This window comes from Hordeum vulgare, chromosome 2H (assembly GCF_904849725.1).
Source record: "Hordeum vulgare subsp. vulgare chromosome 2H, MorexV3_pseudomolecules_assembly, whole genome shotgun sequence".
Classification (NCBI taxonomy): Eukaryota; Viridiplantae; Streptophyta; class Magnoliopsida; order Poales; family Poaceae; genus Hordeum; species Hordeum vulgare.
The window spans coordinates 325,144,744-325,163,399 of NC_058519.1; the positions used below are offsets into that span (position 1 = coordinate 325,144,744).

The following is an 18,656-nucleotide window of genomic DNA, read 5'->3' on the forward strand; positions in this document are numbered from 1 at the left end:
TTGCGCTCTAGTCCGTGCCTTCGTGAAAAAGTCCGCTAGCTGTAACTCGGAGAGCACATACCGAAGAGCAACAACATGATCCTGCACATCGGCGCGTACAAAATAAGCATCAACACCAATATGCTTGGTAAGCTCATGCTTCACGGGGTCCCATGCAATACTAATAACACTTGTACTATCGGACAAGAGGGTGGTAGCAGTAAGAGAAACACCAAAATCCTCTAGTAACCACCGTAACCAACTCACCTATGCCGTCAGAAGAGCCATAGCTCGCAACTCGGCCTCTACACTCGAACGGAAAACTACAATCTGTTTCTTCATCTTCCAAGCAATGAGAGAACCACCAAGGAGAACATAATAAGCAAAAAGTGAATGACGATCTGAAGGATCACTAGCCCACGTAGCATTTGGATAGGCTTGGAGCTGTAACGAGCTCTAACGGGAAAAAAAAGTAACGATGGGAGATCGTGCCACGAAGATATCGTAGAACACGAAGGTGACTATAGTGAACTGAAGTGGGAGCAGAAACAAACTGACTCAAAATATGGACATGATAGGTGATATCTGGACGAGTGACAACAAGATAGACAAGACTCCCAACAAGATGACAATAACGTGTCAGATCAGACAAGGGCTCATCATCAGAAGCACGAAGGTGAACATTGAGCTCCATAGGAGTCTCAAAAGTGCATTCATCACTAAGAGCCGTACGAGCAAAAAGATCATGTATATACTTTTCTTTGGAAATAAAAAAGCCATTAGAGGCGGAGGAAACCTCAATCAAGGTAATAACGAAGAGGACCAAGATCAGACATAAGGAACTGCTCATGGAGACGTGCCTTGACAAAGGCAATGTACTCAAAATCGTCGCCAGTGATGATCATGTCATCAACATATAAAAGAAGGGTGCGACCACGAGCAAAAATGTGGACAAACAACGCGAGATCATGAGCACTGGGTGAAAAACCAGCTGCAGTCACTACAGAGGCAGAACACTCAAACCAAGCGTGGGGAGCTTGCTTAAGGCCATTGAGAGAGCGACGGAGACGATACACCATGCCATCAGGAACTGAATACCCAGGTGGTGGCTGCATATAAACCTCCTCCCGCAACTCACCATTAAGAAAGGCATTCTTAACATTAAGACGAGACACGAATCGGTGGCGAACAGAGGCCACGACGAGAAGTGTGCGGATAGTGGTCATATGGGCCAAAGGAGCAAAAGTCTCATCATAATCATGACCATGCTCCTGCTGGAGCCACAGGGCGAGCTTTATAACGCTCAAGAGAACCATTAGAATGAGTCTCAGTCTTATAGACCCACATACAAGTGATGGGGCGCATACGAGGAGGAAGAGAAACTAGATCCCACATGTCGTTGCTCTCAAGTTTGGCAATCTCCTCTGCCATCGCAAACTGCCATTCAGGATGAACAACATCATGATAAGAGTTAGGCTCAAGTACAGCCGAAAGACCACATCGGGAAGGAGAATAGTGAGCAAGTTGAGGGCAAGGCTGAGCCCGAAGACCATAAGCCGGTTGAGAAGAGGAAGACGACACACCAGAAGTAGATGGTGCATCAGTGGACGCATCCACTACACGTGGACGACGAGTGTAATGGAAAAGAAAAGAGGGGCGAGTAGGAATCACTGGAGGTGGAGATGGGGAAGACATCGGTGTTGATGGAGAAGTCATCGTTGATAAAGGTGGAGACGGGGAATGCATCAGGGATGAAGGTGTAGAGTCATCCGACAAGGAAGAAGAAGAAACTGTGGGAGAGGACGACGCCATGTCTTCAACCACGGGGGAAGGAGGGGTAGGAATATGGTACACAGAGGGAGGTGTATCAGGAAATGTGAGAAAAGTTATGTCCTTCACAGAAAAGGTCGAGGAGGATGAAGGTGGGTAGAAAGTGTTACATTATATGTGGATTGCACTAGCCCTTTCCATCAGTTTGGACTTTTCGTTGCGTTGGCTAGTGCATGAAGCTTAACATGATATCAGAGCTAAGGTCTTGAGTTCAAGTCCTGGCTTTCGCAATTTAATTTTAAAATAGCTGGTACCCCCTTTGTGTCCACGTAGAGGCCTCTTGAGTCATGCATGAGTTTCGTGCGCCGTCACTCTCTTCCGGTTGCACGTGTTGACTTGTCTTCCCCGTCACACGTGAGAGGAGGTGTTACAGTATGTGTGGATTGCACTAGCCCTTTCCATCAGTTTGGACTTTTGGTTGCGTTGGCTAGTGCATAAAGCTTAACAGAAAGGACGAGACTACCAAAGGTCACATCTCGGGAAATACGAACCCGTCGACCGACATAATCCCAACACCGATAACCCTTATGCTCACTGTATCCTAGAAATACACACTCAAGTGACTGAGCGGTCAATTTGGTGCGTTCACGTGGAGGAAGAACATAGCAAACACAACCAAACAAACGAAGCGTCGGATAATCAGGGGAACAATCAAAAAGAAGCTCGAAAGGAATACCACTCTGTAGAGCAGCAGATGGCTGGATGTTGATGAGATAGGTGGAAGTGAAAATAGCTTCAGCCCAAAAGTGAGTTGGAAGAGAGGCAACAATCATCATTGCATGCGCCGTCTCAAGAAGGTGGTGGTGCTTGTGTTCAACCACACCATTTTGTACATGAGCACTAGGACAAGAGAACTGAGGAAGAGTACTTTGTTCAACAAGAATCCTCGCAATGCACGAGCGAAGTCCAAATGACCTACAATGCGGGCTGTTTTTTCAAGGGAAAATCTATCCAAAAGCGCCGCATTCTCAACATCCCGTGCGGCGGGTCATGCATGCATGCATACATGATGTCATCACATTTATTCTAAATGATCGAAATTCAAAAACTTTTATCTCTTAAACGATTAATTCGATCAATGATCCGTTTTCGTCGTTGACTTTGTTTCGACGAGATCTTTAAAACTAGATCCCATCTTGACATGTTTTGACAACTTTCTTTTTTGCTTGTACTTACCACATTTGTTGCACTTACTTGTCATATTAGTAAGTACTTACTTGTCTGATAAAAAATAACTTAATCGCCAAATTTTTAAAATTGCGTATAAATATTATATCTCGACATAATCAAAATGACAAGCACCAACAACTTTTTTTAGGCGATTACGGGCAAAAATATGACAACTCAACATATTTAAAACCGGCGACCACAAGAAATCTTTTTGATCATCGTTTCTAAATATGACAACTCGGCATAGTTAAACTAACAAGCACACAAAATAGTTTTCTGACGAAGTTGTATGTAAACATGACTAGTTGGCATATTTAAATTGGCAAACACAACCCATGATATTCTTTTATATCATGTATAATTAAAACTGCTACAAGGCTTTGTACGAAACAATATTAAAAAGTGTCAATCAAGTTATTTTTCTCAGGCAAGTAAGTGATTAAGGTCCTGTTTGGTTTCAATAAGTCACCTGACTTATAAGTCAGGTGACTTAAAACCAGTGACTTATAAGTCACGCCTGTTTGGTTGTCATCTGACTTATAAGTCACCTTTTCATGCAAAAGTGGGTGACTTATAAGTTTTAAGTTGGGGTGGAGCAACTTATGACTTATAAGTTGGGGTGACTTATAAGTTGGATTTGTTTGGCAAAATAAGTCACTTTTTGCACTTTTCAACTTATAAGTTGGTGACTTATTTAAAACCAAACAGGGCCTAATAATATGGCAAGTGGGTCAAAAAATGTGGCAAGTATGAATGGAAAAAAATAGTGACGAAACATGTCGACATGGGATCTAGTTTCGAAGAACTCATCGCGAGAAAGTCAATGGTGAAAGCGGATCATCGATTGAATTAATGGTTTTGTAGATAAAACTTTTTGAATTCCAAACATTAATGAGAATCTTTGTTGACTTCGAGGGTGTTTGGATACTCTCTAGTCATGTGACTAGTAGTAGTCAGACTAGAAGTTTGTAGTCAGGCCCTGTTTGGAAGGTGACTACTACTAGTCAGCATTAAATGTCTCAGTATTAAATTATTCTCTCTTCCTTCCATTTATCTCCTCATTTATCTCCCTTCCATTGGCGTGCCCGCATGGGAGGATGAGCCCGCAACAGGATGGGCCCGCCAATTAATTAGAGAAGAGACTTTAGTCAGTAAAAGTTGGGGGTGGGGTGACTAGGGACTAAACTAGTTTTAGTCACCCATTAGTCAGGGGTGTTTGGAGGTTTACTGACTAAAGGTGACTACTAGTCTCTAGTCTCTAGTCTCTAGTGATCCAAACACCCTCTTCATCCCATGCATGCATAGAAGAGAGAGGGGACTAGCCGCATTATGGCAATACTTAGCTTTTTTTTTTAAGTGATGACAATACTTAACTTAGTAATACTAATGGATCATAGATTTGCAATGCATGTGTACAGCAGCCGCCGCACGGGAGGGCCAAGGTGCGGCGCCGCTGGATAGTCCATCCCTTTTTTCAAAGCCGAAATGTAAGCGGCCACCAATTTTTTTGCTGAAATATACGAGCGAAGTCCCAAGTGGACGGGGTATTTCAGTGGCTTTGTTGGGCTTTTGGAGCGTGGGCAAGGCCCAGCTGAATGAGGGAGGTTGGAACGAAAACTAATGACCTACAAACACCAACTTCCCTTCAATAATAGAGATATCCCATTGTAAAAATGCTGGTAGAATTTTTAATTTAATTTCTTGAATGCAGGGCCAGTAAAATAGCTGAAACAAGGGACTTTATAGCAACTAGTAAGATGCCTGTGCTACGCTACAAAATCACAAAGATCGGAGCGCAGATGAAACATTGTTTATAGTGAGGAGTCTATGTTACTACAAAACAGTAAAAAATCATGTGACATTGATCAAGTGATGTTATATTGTTGATATGTATACAACGAGAACAATCAAACATAATGTTTCCAAATGATAAATCTTTTCGTCCAAGCTTAACATTTTCTCCTCCATCTTCACCTTGGAGAAGACTTGTTCTCCCAATGTAATTTCAAACGAATACAGTAGCATGTAAGTATGAAAACCCCATATAATTGATGATGAGTGATGAAACACATGCGTCCCTGTGAATAAAACAACATTACTTTACCTTAGCCTATGGATTGGCGTACTCTATTTTACCACACAATCATAGATCCTATATTATTACTTTTGTGGTGAACAATAAATCCAATATGATGTTAAAAAATGTCGATACAAAAGAGTGTAAATTGATTAGATGAACATGGGTCACTAGTCTTAATCCAGTAGGGTGTGCCTGAGTTTCTTCTCGTGTTTACATGCCAGGACATAAGTGACATTATGTATTGTTGCTACATTTACTAAAAGAGAAACATGTCGAAGCTAGCTAGAGGCGTACTCCTATTAGGATTTTAAATGGTGTAGAGCAGGCGTACCGACCTAAAATGAAATGCTTCTAATGCCAGACAAAAGGAAATTCTTCTAATGCCTAGGATCAAATAAAGAGGGGAATAAGCAAAGGGTTATCATGCCCAATTAATCTGCATCTTTGCAAAGCCCTCACCTACTTCTCCCCAAGGTGATCCAGAATCCAGGGAATCAAGTAGCATCCACATGTGCGATGAAATACTTTTTCCTCAACACCAAGACGTCATCGATGTTGGCTAGATGAAGAGAGGATGACGGCATGCTCAAGAAGGCATCTGAGCGGCCCGACATCCTTCATGTATGCACAACATGATGAACAAAGTAACAAACTTATTGGTATGATAAAAACGAATCAAATCTGTAGGACAATCCAAACCATGATCCAAACATTTAATGGCTGCATGCATCGCCCAGATGCAGAGGACGGAGGTACACCCTCCTTTTCAAAAAAAGAAGAAGAAAAGAAAATGATCCAAACATCAGGGAGAACATATCCTGCCTGAAAGTTTTCTTCCTTTTCATAGACCCTATTCCCCTGCCTGATCTCTACCCCATCTCTTCGTGCATCCTGCAGTTTGGCCAGAGAAGGTAATGATGTTAGCTCATAGAAAGGGCTAATACTGCATTTTGATCGATCATGCTAAGAGCATCTCCAATGGGTGTCCTATTTTACAACACAAAAAGAGGGTGTTAGAGAAAAAAATGGGCACCAAAACTGATTTTGTGTGGCACCAACAGCTGCCCTATAATAGGGCACCAAAAAAGTTAGTTCTCCGCCCACCATAGTTGTTTCCCCAAGCGTGTCTCAGAACTTCTGTCGCCGACCACTCTCGTCTGACCGCACGCTCGGAGTCCTTGACGCCGATGACCATGTCTAGGGTGGGCGCCATGTCCTGATATGTCGGGTAGCCGAACTGCATACAACCAGAAACCAACGAACTTCAGTGACTGTTGGCCTTGGTGGTGCGAACTGATACAATCAACGGTGACCAAAACAACTTGCCATAGTTCAGATAAAATGAACAAATCGGACTTTTGAATGTCAATCTTTCACGCTCAAGATAAACCGAACTTGCCACGCTAATGTCTATCTGAACAAATCAACGTCTGAATGCCAATCTTTCGGGCTCAAGATACATCTGAATGTCTATCTGATTTTGAACTATGGGCGAGTGCACGCGTAGCAGCTGATGCCTATCTGAACTTGAGAAAATCTAATGTCTAACTTTATGGGCGAGTGCGCGCACAACACGAGCGAGCACACTGGGCACCGTCTGCGGCGTCGTGTACTACTGCCCATCTCGACGCCGCCGAACACCGGCCTATGTCTCTCCACCTGCAGCGCACGCGGCCAGGACTTTCGGTCTCCTGGATGCACGCGTCGACGCCACCAATGGTGCCTGCGAGCGAGCGCGATGGTGCTAGCTTCTGAGCAGACGCTGCAGGTCGGCAGTGATAGTGAGCACCGTCAAACGCTGTGTATGAGGCTGTTGCCGCGAGCGCCAGAGGAGCCGACTCACCATGTATGCTGCCGTTGCCGCGAGCGCCAGAGGAGCCTCCTCGCTGCTAGTTCGCAGCTCGGCGTGACCCTGTCTAGGTTGTCGATGTTGACCAAGCTAGGACGAAGGAGCAAGGACACGGCAGTGCAAAGTCGGTGCCTCTACACTCGCAGCCGACGGCGGATGTGGGGATGGCGGGGGCGGGAGATCATCGGGGTGGCGGGTATAGTCGATGACGAGGGGAATCGGTAGTATGTGGGGGCACCGTCGCTGAGGATTAGCAGCGCACAACCGTCGATGCACTTGAAGCGGGTGGCATCGGAGGAGCTGGGGAAGGGGGTCTAGAGGAGACGGTGAGGAGGAGGGGGAGGTGCGGTGATGGTGGGTGGCAGACTGCTGCGGTAGAGGAGGCATGGGAGGCATCGAGGAATCGACGACGTTGGCAGCCTACTTGTTGGCGGCGTCAGAGACGGGAAAGGAGGTTGAAGAGGGGAGATCGTGGTTGTGGTGGTGGGATCCCACGGTAGAGGGGAGGCATCCGAGGCATTGGGGGCGGACGGCGCCGGCAGCGGCCGTCGTGTCAGATCGAAGTTCAATGGCTGGTTGGAGGATGGTGGATGTGGATGGGATGGATCGGTCTGGAAGAAAGAGAGTGGCGGGTGCCTTTTCGAGAGCGTCCGAGATCGCTTCGGGTACGTTAGATGCCGATCCTATGGTCAAAATTTCTAGATGGCAGGCACACCATCATCACCAAGTGAGCTTTTTATAGGAGTAGAGATTATCTCGTTTCAGATATTTGTTTTTGCGTATCTTTGTCATATGTTTGGTACTGGGTTCTGTTAGGAAGTATTAGTATTAGTCTAGGAGTCCTTATTAGTCTATTAGTATTAGTCTAGGAGTCCTTATTAGTCTATGTTTACCTTCCTTGCACCTCAAGTCATGTGTAATATATATATATATATGCCCCTTGGGCCTTCAATACAGATAAGTTGCTTTCCTAACATGGTATTAGAGCCTAGGTTTAGGTCTCCGAACGCTGCTACTCGTCCTCACGATCCAATTTTTTTCCTGTTCCTGTCAGGCAGTGGCTCCTCCTCGTGCCAGCGCCTGTCTCGTCTCAATCTTCCGCCGCCGCCTCGTCCTGCTTGATCTCCTCTCAATCTGAGCAGGGGCGGCTCATTCTGCTGCTCGATCTGAGCAGGGGCGGCTCGTCTTGGGCTCTTCTCCGCCTCCAGCCGTCGTTGCCTCCAGCCTCGGCCCTCCCCTCATCCGCGCCGCGCGCCCGTCCCCCGCGCAGCAGCAGCCATGGCGACGGAGACAGAAACCCCCGCTGCGGCGCCATGCCTCCTCCTCGGCCCTCTCCTCATCCGCGCCGCGCGCCGTCCCCCGCGGCGGGCGCGGCCGCCGGTGACGACACCGACGCGTCTCACCCGTTCCTCGACCTCCTCGGCGCGGCCTTCAACGCGCCGTCGGCCGCGGAGATGAAGGCGGCGCTCACGCCGTGGAGGTCGCTTACGGAGAACTGCTCCGCCACATACGCCAACTCGGGCAACCCTTGCCTCGACTTCTTCTTCCAGGTGGTGCCCGACACGCCGGCCGAGCGCGTGCCCTCCCTGCTCGCGGCCGCCTGGACCCCAAGACGCTCGCGTGCAACGTCGCCACGCTCGCCGAGTTCGGCTACCTCAAGGACTTCCCCGAGCTGCTGTTTCGGCTCGTCCACGGCTCTTACGTGCGCAAGGTCGCCAAGGCCGGTGCGGAGGCCAACAAGGTGCGCAGGAAGGCCAAGGCCCTGGCCAAGCTGCGGATCGATCCCCAGGGCGCTGCTCTCGTACCCTGCTGCTGGCCCAAACAGCTCCTGCTAGCCTGCTTTGCTCTGCCGCTACTCTGTTTTGGTCTCTGAATATTTTTTTACACTGCTATTGCATCTAGTCTTGAGTTTAGTCTATGCTTCTAGCTTTCTATATTTTTTCGTTGCGTCCACCAAATCCGTTGATATTTTGTGTTTTCTCATGCCATGCGAGTCCACCATACCTTAGTCCGTTAGCCTTTCTCCGGTCCTGATCCTTTCTATGCAACTTTTATGGCCTACTTGCCCTTGTTGTTTTCTATAGGATTTTCTGGACTTCTTTTGCATTGTCGATCTACGTTCGTCGTGCCTTAACCGCCGAGCTTCTTCCGCCGACGGTTATCGTGGACTATGATTTTCCGCGCAATGCTTTATTCTCTTGATGTGCCCTCTTCTTTTGACAACCCATCTTCTCTTGATACTTATCTTGTATCTTCAAGTGATGCGGTGTCTACCTCTGATGTGTCATCTCTTCGTTCTCTCCTTCGGCGACTCGACAAGTGTTGAAGACTCTTCATGCTACGACGACACTCTCAAGACGCGGATTTGGATTATCATTGTTTTTTAGTATTACACTTCTTCAAATGCAATGCTATTGCATACGCTTTGCATTTGAGGGGGGGGGGGGGGGGGGGGGGGGTGTTAGGAAGTATTAGTATTAGTCTAGGAGTCCTTATTAGTCTATTAGTATTAGTCTAGGAGTCCTTATTAGTCTATGTTTACCTTCCTTGCACCTCAAGTCATGTGTAATATATATATGCCCCTTGGGCCTTCAATACAGATAAGTTGCTTTCCTAACAGGTTCAACACTTGAATAATTGTATGAAGCATCCTTCAGGTCTTGCTTTTAGCAGTTCTTGAAACAAATAAAGCAGATGTAGTTGCTAGGAGTTTAGTATGATTTTTTTAATCTAATCTGTAGTCACTTTTTGGCCGTTTGGGTTGAACTCCCAATGACTCCAACATGACTATGTGACACAGTTGGGCTTATCATAGGATTTGGGCATGAGTTTTCTTTTCTTATAAGATTTTGTTATTGTTTCTTTAAATACTTGGAAGTTAATAATGCTTGAGACCGGGTTTTGAAAACTTGTATATATATTTTCGGAGAATCCATGAAAGGGCAGGGCAATCGATGGTAGAAGAAAAGAGTTGCCCAGTTCATTAGGGAAAACCTGGCAAAACCCAGGAAAAACTTGTATACTTGAAACCCACAAATTTCTTGAACCTTCTCCCCTCTTTGTAGGCAGGCTTAGCAAAATCTGCGTGATTAGTGTTAGTCTGAACTTCGTGGATCACCATTGTCAATGGAAATATAATGGTAAGAAAAATTCAATAAAACGAAGTAATTCACAGTAGAAAGGAATTCTGGCATGCAGTCGCCAGGTTCTACAATGAAGAAAAGACTAGTGTAACCATAATAAAAATTAAGGATATGCATTTTCATGCTAATGCAGCCTTTTATGAAAGCTGGGTTACTTACTTTACAAATTTAATCTTATCTTCTATTCTTAAATAGTTGCAACCCACTAACTATTTTCTCTAAGCATGCAGAGCTTCCACATCAACAAACCATGCATGTCCTCCATGTCATTAATCTACCATCCCAAACTATTTTTCCCATGCATGCAACCCTTTCACGTCAACAGATCATGCATGACTGCCAAATCATTTGCCATCACATCAAAATTAATTCTCACAATTATTCACGTCATCAACCTAATTATCCATGTTTTCAGCCTGCCATCCCTAGGCAACGTGCGCATTATCTACTAGTTTTCCATATAAAACAGTTGAAATTTTGATGGTAACTAGTGGTGGCATGATATGGTCTATTTCATAGTACATGTTATGAATATAATCTGTAAAAAATTCAGACTAAAGTTTAATCAATAGCCGTAAGTAATTGACACTACTCTGAAAAATGAGATTCTGACATCCTCTTTGTGAAAATACCATATACCAAGAGCTAGACGTGCAGATTGATGGGTAGCCAACTACCCAACTCATCTGTCCTCATGTTTAATGAGAGTCCCTGATATGTTCAGCTATATCATTTACTGTGCAATTTCTATTTGAGCCTTGGGTCATTACTAGGAATTTTATTTGCTATCTTTTTGAGAGAGTTGCCTTGGTACCATTATAAGTTTGGTCACACTCTATTTTGGTGGATTTCACAGGATGGAGAAATCTGGATATTCAGCGTTAGATCTTTTGAGGTACCTCTCCCAGAACTAACTGTTCATGTGAACTACGAAGGCTTCGCTGAAGGTTAGTATACCTCATCATTACCCTCTGTATAGTTTTTTTCGCTGCTTTAATGTATTTCTAATTCCTATGCAGATGTGAGAGTTGGTGATGATCTTCTTGTGGATGGTGGAATGGCTCGTTTTGAGGTCGTTGAGAAACTAGGACCAGATGTGAAGTGCCGTTGCACAGATCCTGGTTTGCTGTTGCCACGTGCCAATCTTACATTCTGGCGGGATGGCAGTGTTGTCCGCGCGAAGAATGCCATGCTTCCGACAATTACATCTAAGGTGACTTTACTATCTTGATAAGCTGTTGCTATGAATTTAGTATTCTGTGTGAACACCTTGGATCGTCAGCATTTCCTTTTGTTGTCCGAATCATGAAATCTTTTGAATTGGAAATGTCCTATTTACTCCATATCACTGCATTGTAATACTGGAGGATTTCCTGGAATAATCTGTCATCTGTTTCTTAGATTGCATTGTAACACTGAAGGATTTCTTGGAATAATCTGTCATCTGTTTCTTAGATTGCTACCTGGGTGGGTTGTTTTTGCTGAAAAGGGGATTTGGTAGTTATTTATAATAACCCCTCTTTTTTGTGTGATGTCTTTTGCAGGATTGGCTTGACATAGACTTTGGAATTGCTGAAGGTGTAGATTTTATTGCAGTTTCATTTGTTAAGTCAGCTGAGGTTATTAACCATCTAAAGAGCTACATAGCAGCAAGGAGTCGTGGCAGGTAATATTTCTCTTGAGTTCTTGACTAGTTGAAAAGACTTGTTTAATGCCGTTTGATGCGTTCTTTGCCATCCTTCTGTCCATGGAGCCATGGTACTGCCTTACACATCCATTGGTTGAAATAATATTGACATGGATATCTGAGCTCAGCTAACATACACACATGCAAACTAATGCCTTAGCAGTACAAGGTTCACATGTCAGTCACGCAGACAAGTACCATATTTTTTTGGTCCCACGGCTCCCAACATCCCATGTACAATATCATTAACACACACACATACACTCACCCCCCTAAGCCTTTTTATGTGAGGCCAGGCAACTGTTTTTTTATCTTTCAACGGGGGTGTTCTGAGGGTGAGTCAAGCATGTTGGGCTTGAGGGGGTTTTCTCCCTTGGTTGTACATATTTCTTCCTAATGAAATGTTACACAGCTCTCTTGCGTGTTTGAGAAAAAATAGCAGCACTAACCCTTTCTAGTTCTCCTACACTGCTGTTCACATATCGACTTCTGTATTTCCTCTATGGATGGCAATCGGGCATGATGACTCCGTTTAAGAGTCACCCATGCTGTTCCCGCCACACATTTTCGCGCCCATGAGACCACTCACGACAGGCACACAACCTTGCCCATACCCGCCGCCAGGTATTGCCTGACACCCATGGGTATGCTTGTGTGCCTGACTCCCATAGGTCAGTAGCACATGGAGCTGCCAAGTTCAGATGTTGATGGTACCTCAGTTCCAAAGAAGGTCCACACACAACAATTGATTCCATCGAATTAGACAGGGTTTTGTTTTGTAAACGGGTGGACCCGGCACTGGTAGAGGTTACCTATGCTCTTGCCCGCTTACTTTTTGGGCGTGACTTTGCACCCACGATGATGCCTGCAGGGAGAAAACTAGGAACATGTGCGCGGGTTACCGGAAAAGATTGCCACCCTAGGGCGTATAGTTTCTTACCTTACTTTATAAGGCGTATGCAGGTACCAAAGCTGCAATCACGTCTCATCTTCCTGCTCTACCCCTATGTTACTTTTCTCCTTCCATCCACCGCAAGAGAGATGGAGAGCTTCCAGTCATCCAAGTCTCCTAGGAAAGCTGAAATACATCCATTCGTCGCTGCATATTGGAAATTAATTCACTGATGCAATACCCTCGGTGCAAGGCTACATAAGTTTTTCTACTCAATACACTCTTGCTTTGGCTCACCTTAATCTTCAGTTCTTCACGCTGGTTACAAATACTTCTTAAAATATAAAATGGAGGGAGTAAGCTAAAGTTGGTTCCTCGACTACCGATGTGCACGCATCTCTTAACCTCTTAGCTTCTAATCCTCAAGCGTAACAGTGTTTATTAATTTCGCAAAAAACAGTGTCTATTATATCCCCTTAACTTAAATGAGTGTTCGAGATCCAGTTTTCCTTCCCACATCATCATCTGTTCTTACCGGTCAGAGGCGCCCTTCTGCCCTGGTGCTTCTGCTCCAATCTCAGCAGCAATGGCTCCGTCATTGTGTGCTGCCCTCATCACCGAACCACACTATATCCTCACCGTGCTACCGGATAACTTGATTTGTACATTGACATTTTCGACTCTCCAATCGGCTCTTTGGTCTGCCCCATGTTGTGAAGAGGGTAATGGAAGCAGCTATGCTTAGACTCCAGTGTCTGAAGGCTGGTTAGTAGATCAGACACGTTGTACACAGGGCTTGATGGAACCAGAAGCAGGCCCAAGACCTAATGAGTAAGGTTGATCATATCTTTTCTCTAGTCAGAGCCTCCTTGGGTAATGCTAAGATTGCTTGCGTGTCTCACTTGAAAAGATAAGTGTGTCTGTAAGTGATGCTACTGACTAAGCATGCCCATTGCCACTACGCCGGCAGTTGCATGCGATATGCTGTAGATGTAGCAAACCCGTATTCGGCCGCAACATACAGGCATCTCATTCATATGTAAATAATTCACTATCTTTTGTTTCAAGAGATTTAGCACATAATATGCATCTTTATGTTTTTCAGTCCATGGTAACGCAGACATTTAGTTAGTTCGATTGAATTAAATTTTATTTTCTCAACGATCTGTATACTTCACAATACAATATGCTTGACTACTATTTCTAGAGCTTTAGCAACTCTTATAGCCCCAGGTATAGTTAGAAAAATCAGACCGGACCGGCGGTCGCACCGGGAAAAACTGGAACCGGTGTCGCTCATGGTTTCTTAAGCACTGTGTGGACCGCTCCGCCATCGGACCGGAGCGAAACGGGCGAACCGGCCAGTTTTCGGGGTAAACCAGGAGTAAAACCGAGCGGTTGAACCGGATCATGAGAGAATGCCTTTGCATGAAGCAGAAAAAAATTTGTGCCGGGAGGAATTGAACCCAGGTAGCTCGACAAACAGGCTGTAGCCTAAGCTCAGCAATCAACCCAGCTAGCCTACGTTGTTGTTAAATGAAAGAAAATTATTTTATTTGACCTCTTTTAGTATACTAATACAAAAACTTACCTTGTAAAGCCTAAATAACCAGAATGAACCAGTGAACCGGTTGTCTGACTGATGGAAACCTAAACCAACGGCCTCAATGGTTCGGTTACTGCATGCTGGTCTGTTTTTTAGAGCTAGCCCCCCCAAGCCCTAGTTTAAGTTCTGTTATGATTCTGATAGAGTGATAGTTCAGCAGAAGGGTTGGGTTGAGTCACCCTAATGCACTGATTCTTGGTAGTTAGTAGAGATAATAGGGCAAATAAGCAACCTTTGGTGACCTTTTCACAACAGAGAAGGAATTACAAAAAATGTTATGTTGCAGTTGCAGACTTATGGTACATCCAGATGGATCATCTGAATGGTGCAGACAGCTACAACTTGCTGCAGCTCAGCCCCTTTCACCAAATCCGGGAACCAGCTGTGTATAGCCAGCTTTGTCCACTTTTTCATTATTGATTCTGGAGGACAATTAAGTGAACCATGCCTACAGGAATATTTGAGCTTTCACATGTGAAGATTAGCAAGTGACAGATTTTCTTTTCTTGAAGATTAGCTAGGTTTCTTATGTTCCATACTGTTGGTGCTGCATGAATCTTTGTTTAAATTTGAAACCCTTAACTCATAACTTCTACACACTTCGTGTGTATTTTGTTTGTGGCTAAATGAATGGGCATGGTAAAGAATTGCATGAAGCTGAATGGCAGAAGAAAATAGCCGTCACTCTGTTGGTATTTTGTAGTCTTTCTGAAATTGATCTATATGCCTTACTTTCTGAAAAGGTGAACATAGATTAAATCTGCATTATGATTTATGAATAGAAATGAGCCAATGCTGTGTTTCTGAAACATTAGTTTTGTTTGACTCAAATTGTTCCATCCTGATCATTATTATTTCGTTGTCTATGATCAGTGATATAGCGGTTATTGCAAAGATCGAGAGCATCGACTCTTTGACAAACTTGGAGGAGATCATCCGTGCATCGGATGGTGCCATGGTAGCCAGAGGGGACTTGGGAGCACAAATTCCCTTGGAGCAGGTCCCTTCAATACAACAAAAGATAGTTAAACTGTGCAGGCAGCTAAACAAGCCAGTCATTGTTGCTTCCCAGCTTCTTGAATCGATGATTGAGTATCCTATACCCACCAGGGCTGAAGTTGCTGATGTTTCTGAAGCAGTCCACCAACGTGCGGATGCTTTAATGCTTTCTGGCGAATCGGCAATGGGCAGATATCCAGATAAGGCGCTCAGTGTCCTCAGTAATGTTAGCTTAAGGATTGAAAGATGGTGGAGGGAGGAGAAGCACCATGAGCCACTAGAACTTGAGGACGTTTCGTCTTCTTTCTCTGACAAAATATCAGAAGAGATCTGCATTTCTGCTGCTAAAATGGGTAAATATTGCTCTCACTTTATGTCCTGGAAATATTTCTCAATTGGCCCTTTCACTTGCTTGGGTTATATCTAACCAATTTGACTTGCAGCTAACAAGTTGGAAGTAGATGCCGTTTTCGTCTATACGAAGGGTGTCCACATGGCTTCCTTGCTTTCACGGTGCCGCCCTGACTGCCCAATCTTCGCCTTCACAAACTCGACGTCCGTGAGGAGACGACTGAACCTCCAATGGGGCCTCATCCCCTTCCGCCTCACTTTCTCAGATGACATGGAGAGCAACCTGAACCGCACCTTCTCCCTGCTCAAGGCGAGAGGCATGATCAAGTCCGGTGACCTGGTGATCGCTCTCTCTGACATGCTGCAGTCCATCCAGGTGATGAACGTACCATGAGAGGCATGAATCCCTAGCGGTGCTGTTTTGACCAAAACGAGACACTGCTGTAGTGTTTGCAATTTATTCGTGTGCTCTCCTTGTGTTTAGACGGACCTGAGAACTCAACCGCAACAATAATAATGTGCTGCAGTTCCTAGCCTGATGTAAAACTCATGTATTATCTAGGATTAGTATGGAAATCGCTCAATCTATGATTTTTTATTACTCTGTATTTGTTTGGTTTGCTTGTATGAAGTGGTACATGTAAAGTGATACTCTCCCTCTGGAACACGCCGTGAAGTGAGACACCAACCTTAGATAGTTCCCTAGAATTAAGCCTTTCGCTTGATCAATAGCAGAAATACTGTGTTAGCGGACCTTATGCTTGGGGAAGGTTGAATTTTATAGCGTTTCAGGTAAGCCTGGGGTACCACAACCCGAACCGAATTATCCAAATTGTCGGGTAATTCGGGCATTAGGTTCGGGTTCGGTTCTCATTCCCATTCTCTGGCTATTCGGGTTCGGGTTCCAGTCTGCAAAATCTGAAATACCCATACTATCCGAATTATTCTTACTAGCCAAATTATTTGTTAGGAAAGCAACTTATCATTATTGAAGGTTCAAGGGGCATATATATATTACACATGACTTGAGGTGCAAGGAAAGTAAATATAGACTAATAAGGACTCCTAGACTAATACTAATAGACTAATAAGGACTCCTAGACTAATACTAATACTAATACTTCCTAACCCCCCTCTCAAATGCAAAGCGTATGCAATAGCATTGCATTTGAAGAAGTGTAATACTAAAAAACAATGATAATCCAAATCCGTGTCTTGAGAGTGTCGTCATAGCATGAAGAGTCTTCAAAACTTGTCGAGTCGTCGAAGGAGAGAACGAAGAGATGGCACATCAGAGGTAGACACCGCATCACACCGCATCATTTGAAGATACAAGATAAGTATCAAGAGAAGATGGGTTGTCAAAAGAAGATGACACATCAGAGGAAGACACCGAAGAGATGGCACATCAGAGGAAGACACCGCATCACTTGAAGATACAACATAAGTATCAAGAGAAGATGGTTTGTCAAAAGAAGATGGCACATCAAGAGAATAAAGCATTGTGCAGAAAATCATAGTCCACGACAACCCTCGACGAAAGAAGCTCGGCGGATAAGGCACGATGGACGTAGATCGACAATGCAAAAGAAGTTCAGAAAATCCTATAGAAAACAACAAGGGCAAATAGGCCACAAAAGTTGCATAGAAAGGATCAGGACCAAAGAAAGGCTGACGGACTAAGGTATGGTGGACTCACATGGCATGAGAAAACACAAAATATCAACGGATTTGGTGGACGCAGCGGAAAACAAAGAAAACTAGAAAACACACACTAGATTAGGGATGATGGCAGCGGAAGAGAAAAAATAATATCATGGCGGTGAAGGCCAATTCCAACCAGAGTGTGCGTGAGACGGTCCTGACTATGTAGAAGGTGGTTGCTCAGTGCGGGAAGCCTGAGTCACAATACCAGCAGTACCCGTCGAGGAAGAACCAGAAGCAGCGAGCAGACGCTTAAGTCGCAGAATATCCTGCTCACTCAAAGCGATGGCTCAAGCTGTCGAGGTAGATGACGAAGTCTCTGTAGATGATGATTGCGCCTCGCGCAAGTGTTTCTTCTTCGTGTAGCAGTGGGACTCAATATGACCATCATTGTTGCAGTAGCCACAATGTGGACGGGGGCGACCCGAGCCTCCAGAAGGAGTGCGCAAGAGCGGCGGAGCACTCGAGTGAGAAGGGGTCGGTGCAACAGGGGGCGTAGAAGTAGCCCGAGCAGCGAGCACCGAGGGAACCTCCAGCAAACCAGCACCACGTAAGCGAGTCTCCTTAGCACGAATATGAGAAAGCGCCTCCATGAGAGAAATACGGCCACAAGAAAACAACTGAGCACGCCGAGGCTCAAACTCCTTACGGAGCCGAGACAGGAACTCGTAGACGCGATGAAACTCCAAGTTGGTCTGGACAACCTGGCAACAGGGGCAAGTACGACAACCAGCAGTGCGGAGAGAATCGAGCTGGCGCTAGATAGCAGAACTCTGTGCATAGAAGTCATCAATAGTAGAGTCACCCTGCTGAAGAGCATGCTCCTGACGAACCACAGAGAGGTATAAGGCATCGCCAGAGGGTGCATAGCGCTGACGAAGGCGAGTCCACATCTCAAAGAAAGTAGGAAGGCCCAAAAACTCAGAGGCAAACTGAGGCAGAACACTAGTAGTGAGAACAGCTGCAACACAAGCATCATCATCAAGCCACTGGGTGTAAGCGGACAGAGCACCATGATACACCTGAAGAGCCTCCTCATAAGCCAAGACCTTCGCATCATAAGCACGGATAGCAGCCTCATCAGCAACCTTAGCTGCATCCTTCGTAGTCTGAGGAGCATCCGCAGGAAGACCGAGAGGGATCGGCGGAGTGGGAGCCACAGGAGGAACCAGACGTGACGGACAGCAGACCTCGCCAGAAAGAACATCCCAGAGACGGATGCCATGCATGTGAATGCGCATAAAGCCAATGAACTGGAAGTGAGCTGCTGCCGCCCGAGGCCCTGTACAACACGATGTCGCCGACAATGGGCGGTGCCTGCACGTCCTTCTTTTCTGCGGAAGCTTGGACGGTCTGGAGCTGCTCG

The 18,656-nt window shown here is 45.3% G+C and overlaps 1 protein-coding gene across 1 annotated transcript in view; it reads left to right on the plus strand.

Annotated features, from left to right (window-relative positions):
* Window positions 1–16,187, plus strand: part of LOC123426186 (pyruvate kinase isozyme A, chloroplastic) — a 31,129-nt gene extending 14,942 nt beyond the window's left edge. The window contains exons 2-6 of the mRNA XM_045109967.1: window positions 10,908–10,998; window positions 11,071–11,264; window positions 11,596–11,717; window positions 15,110–15,588; window positions 15,679–16,187. Coding sequence (XP_044965902.1) covers window positions 10,908–10,998; window positions 11,071–11,264; window positions 11,596–11,717; window positions 15,110–15,588; window positions 15,679–15,980 — 1,188 coding nt within the window. The 3' untranslated portion in view covers window positions 15,981–16,187. The remainder of the gene's footprint in view (window positions 1–10,907; window positions 10,999–11,070; window positions 11,265–11,595; window positions 11,718–15,109; window positions 15,589–15,678) is intronic.
* Window positions 16,188–18,656: the final 2,469 nt, after the last annotated feature.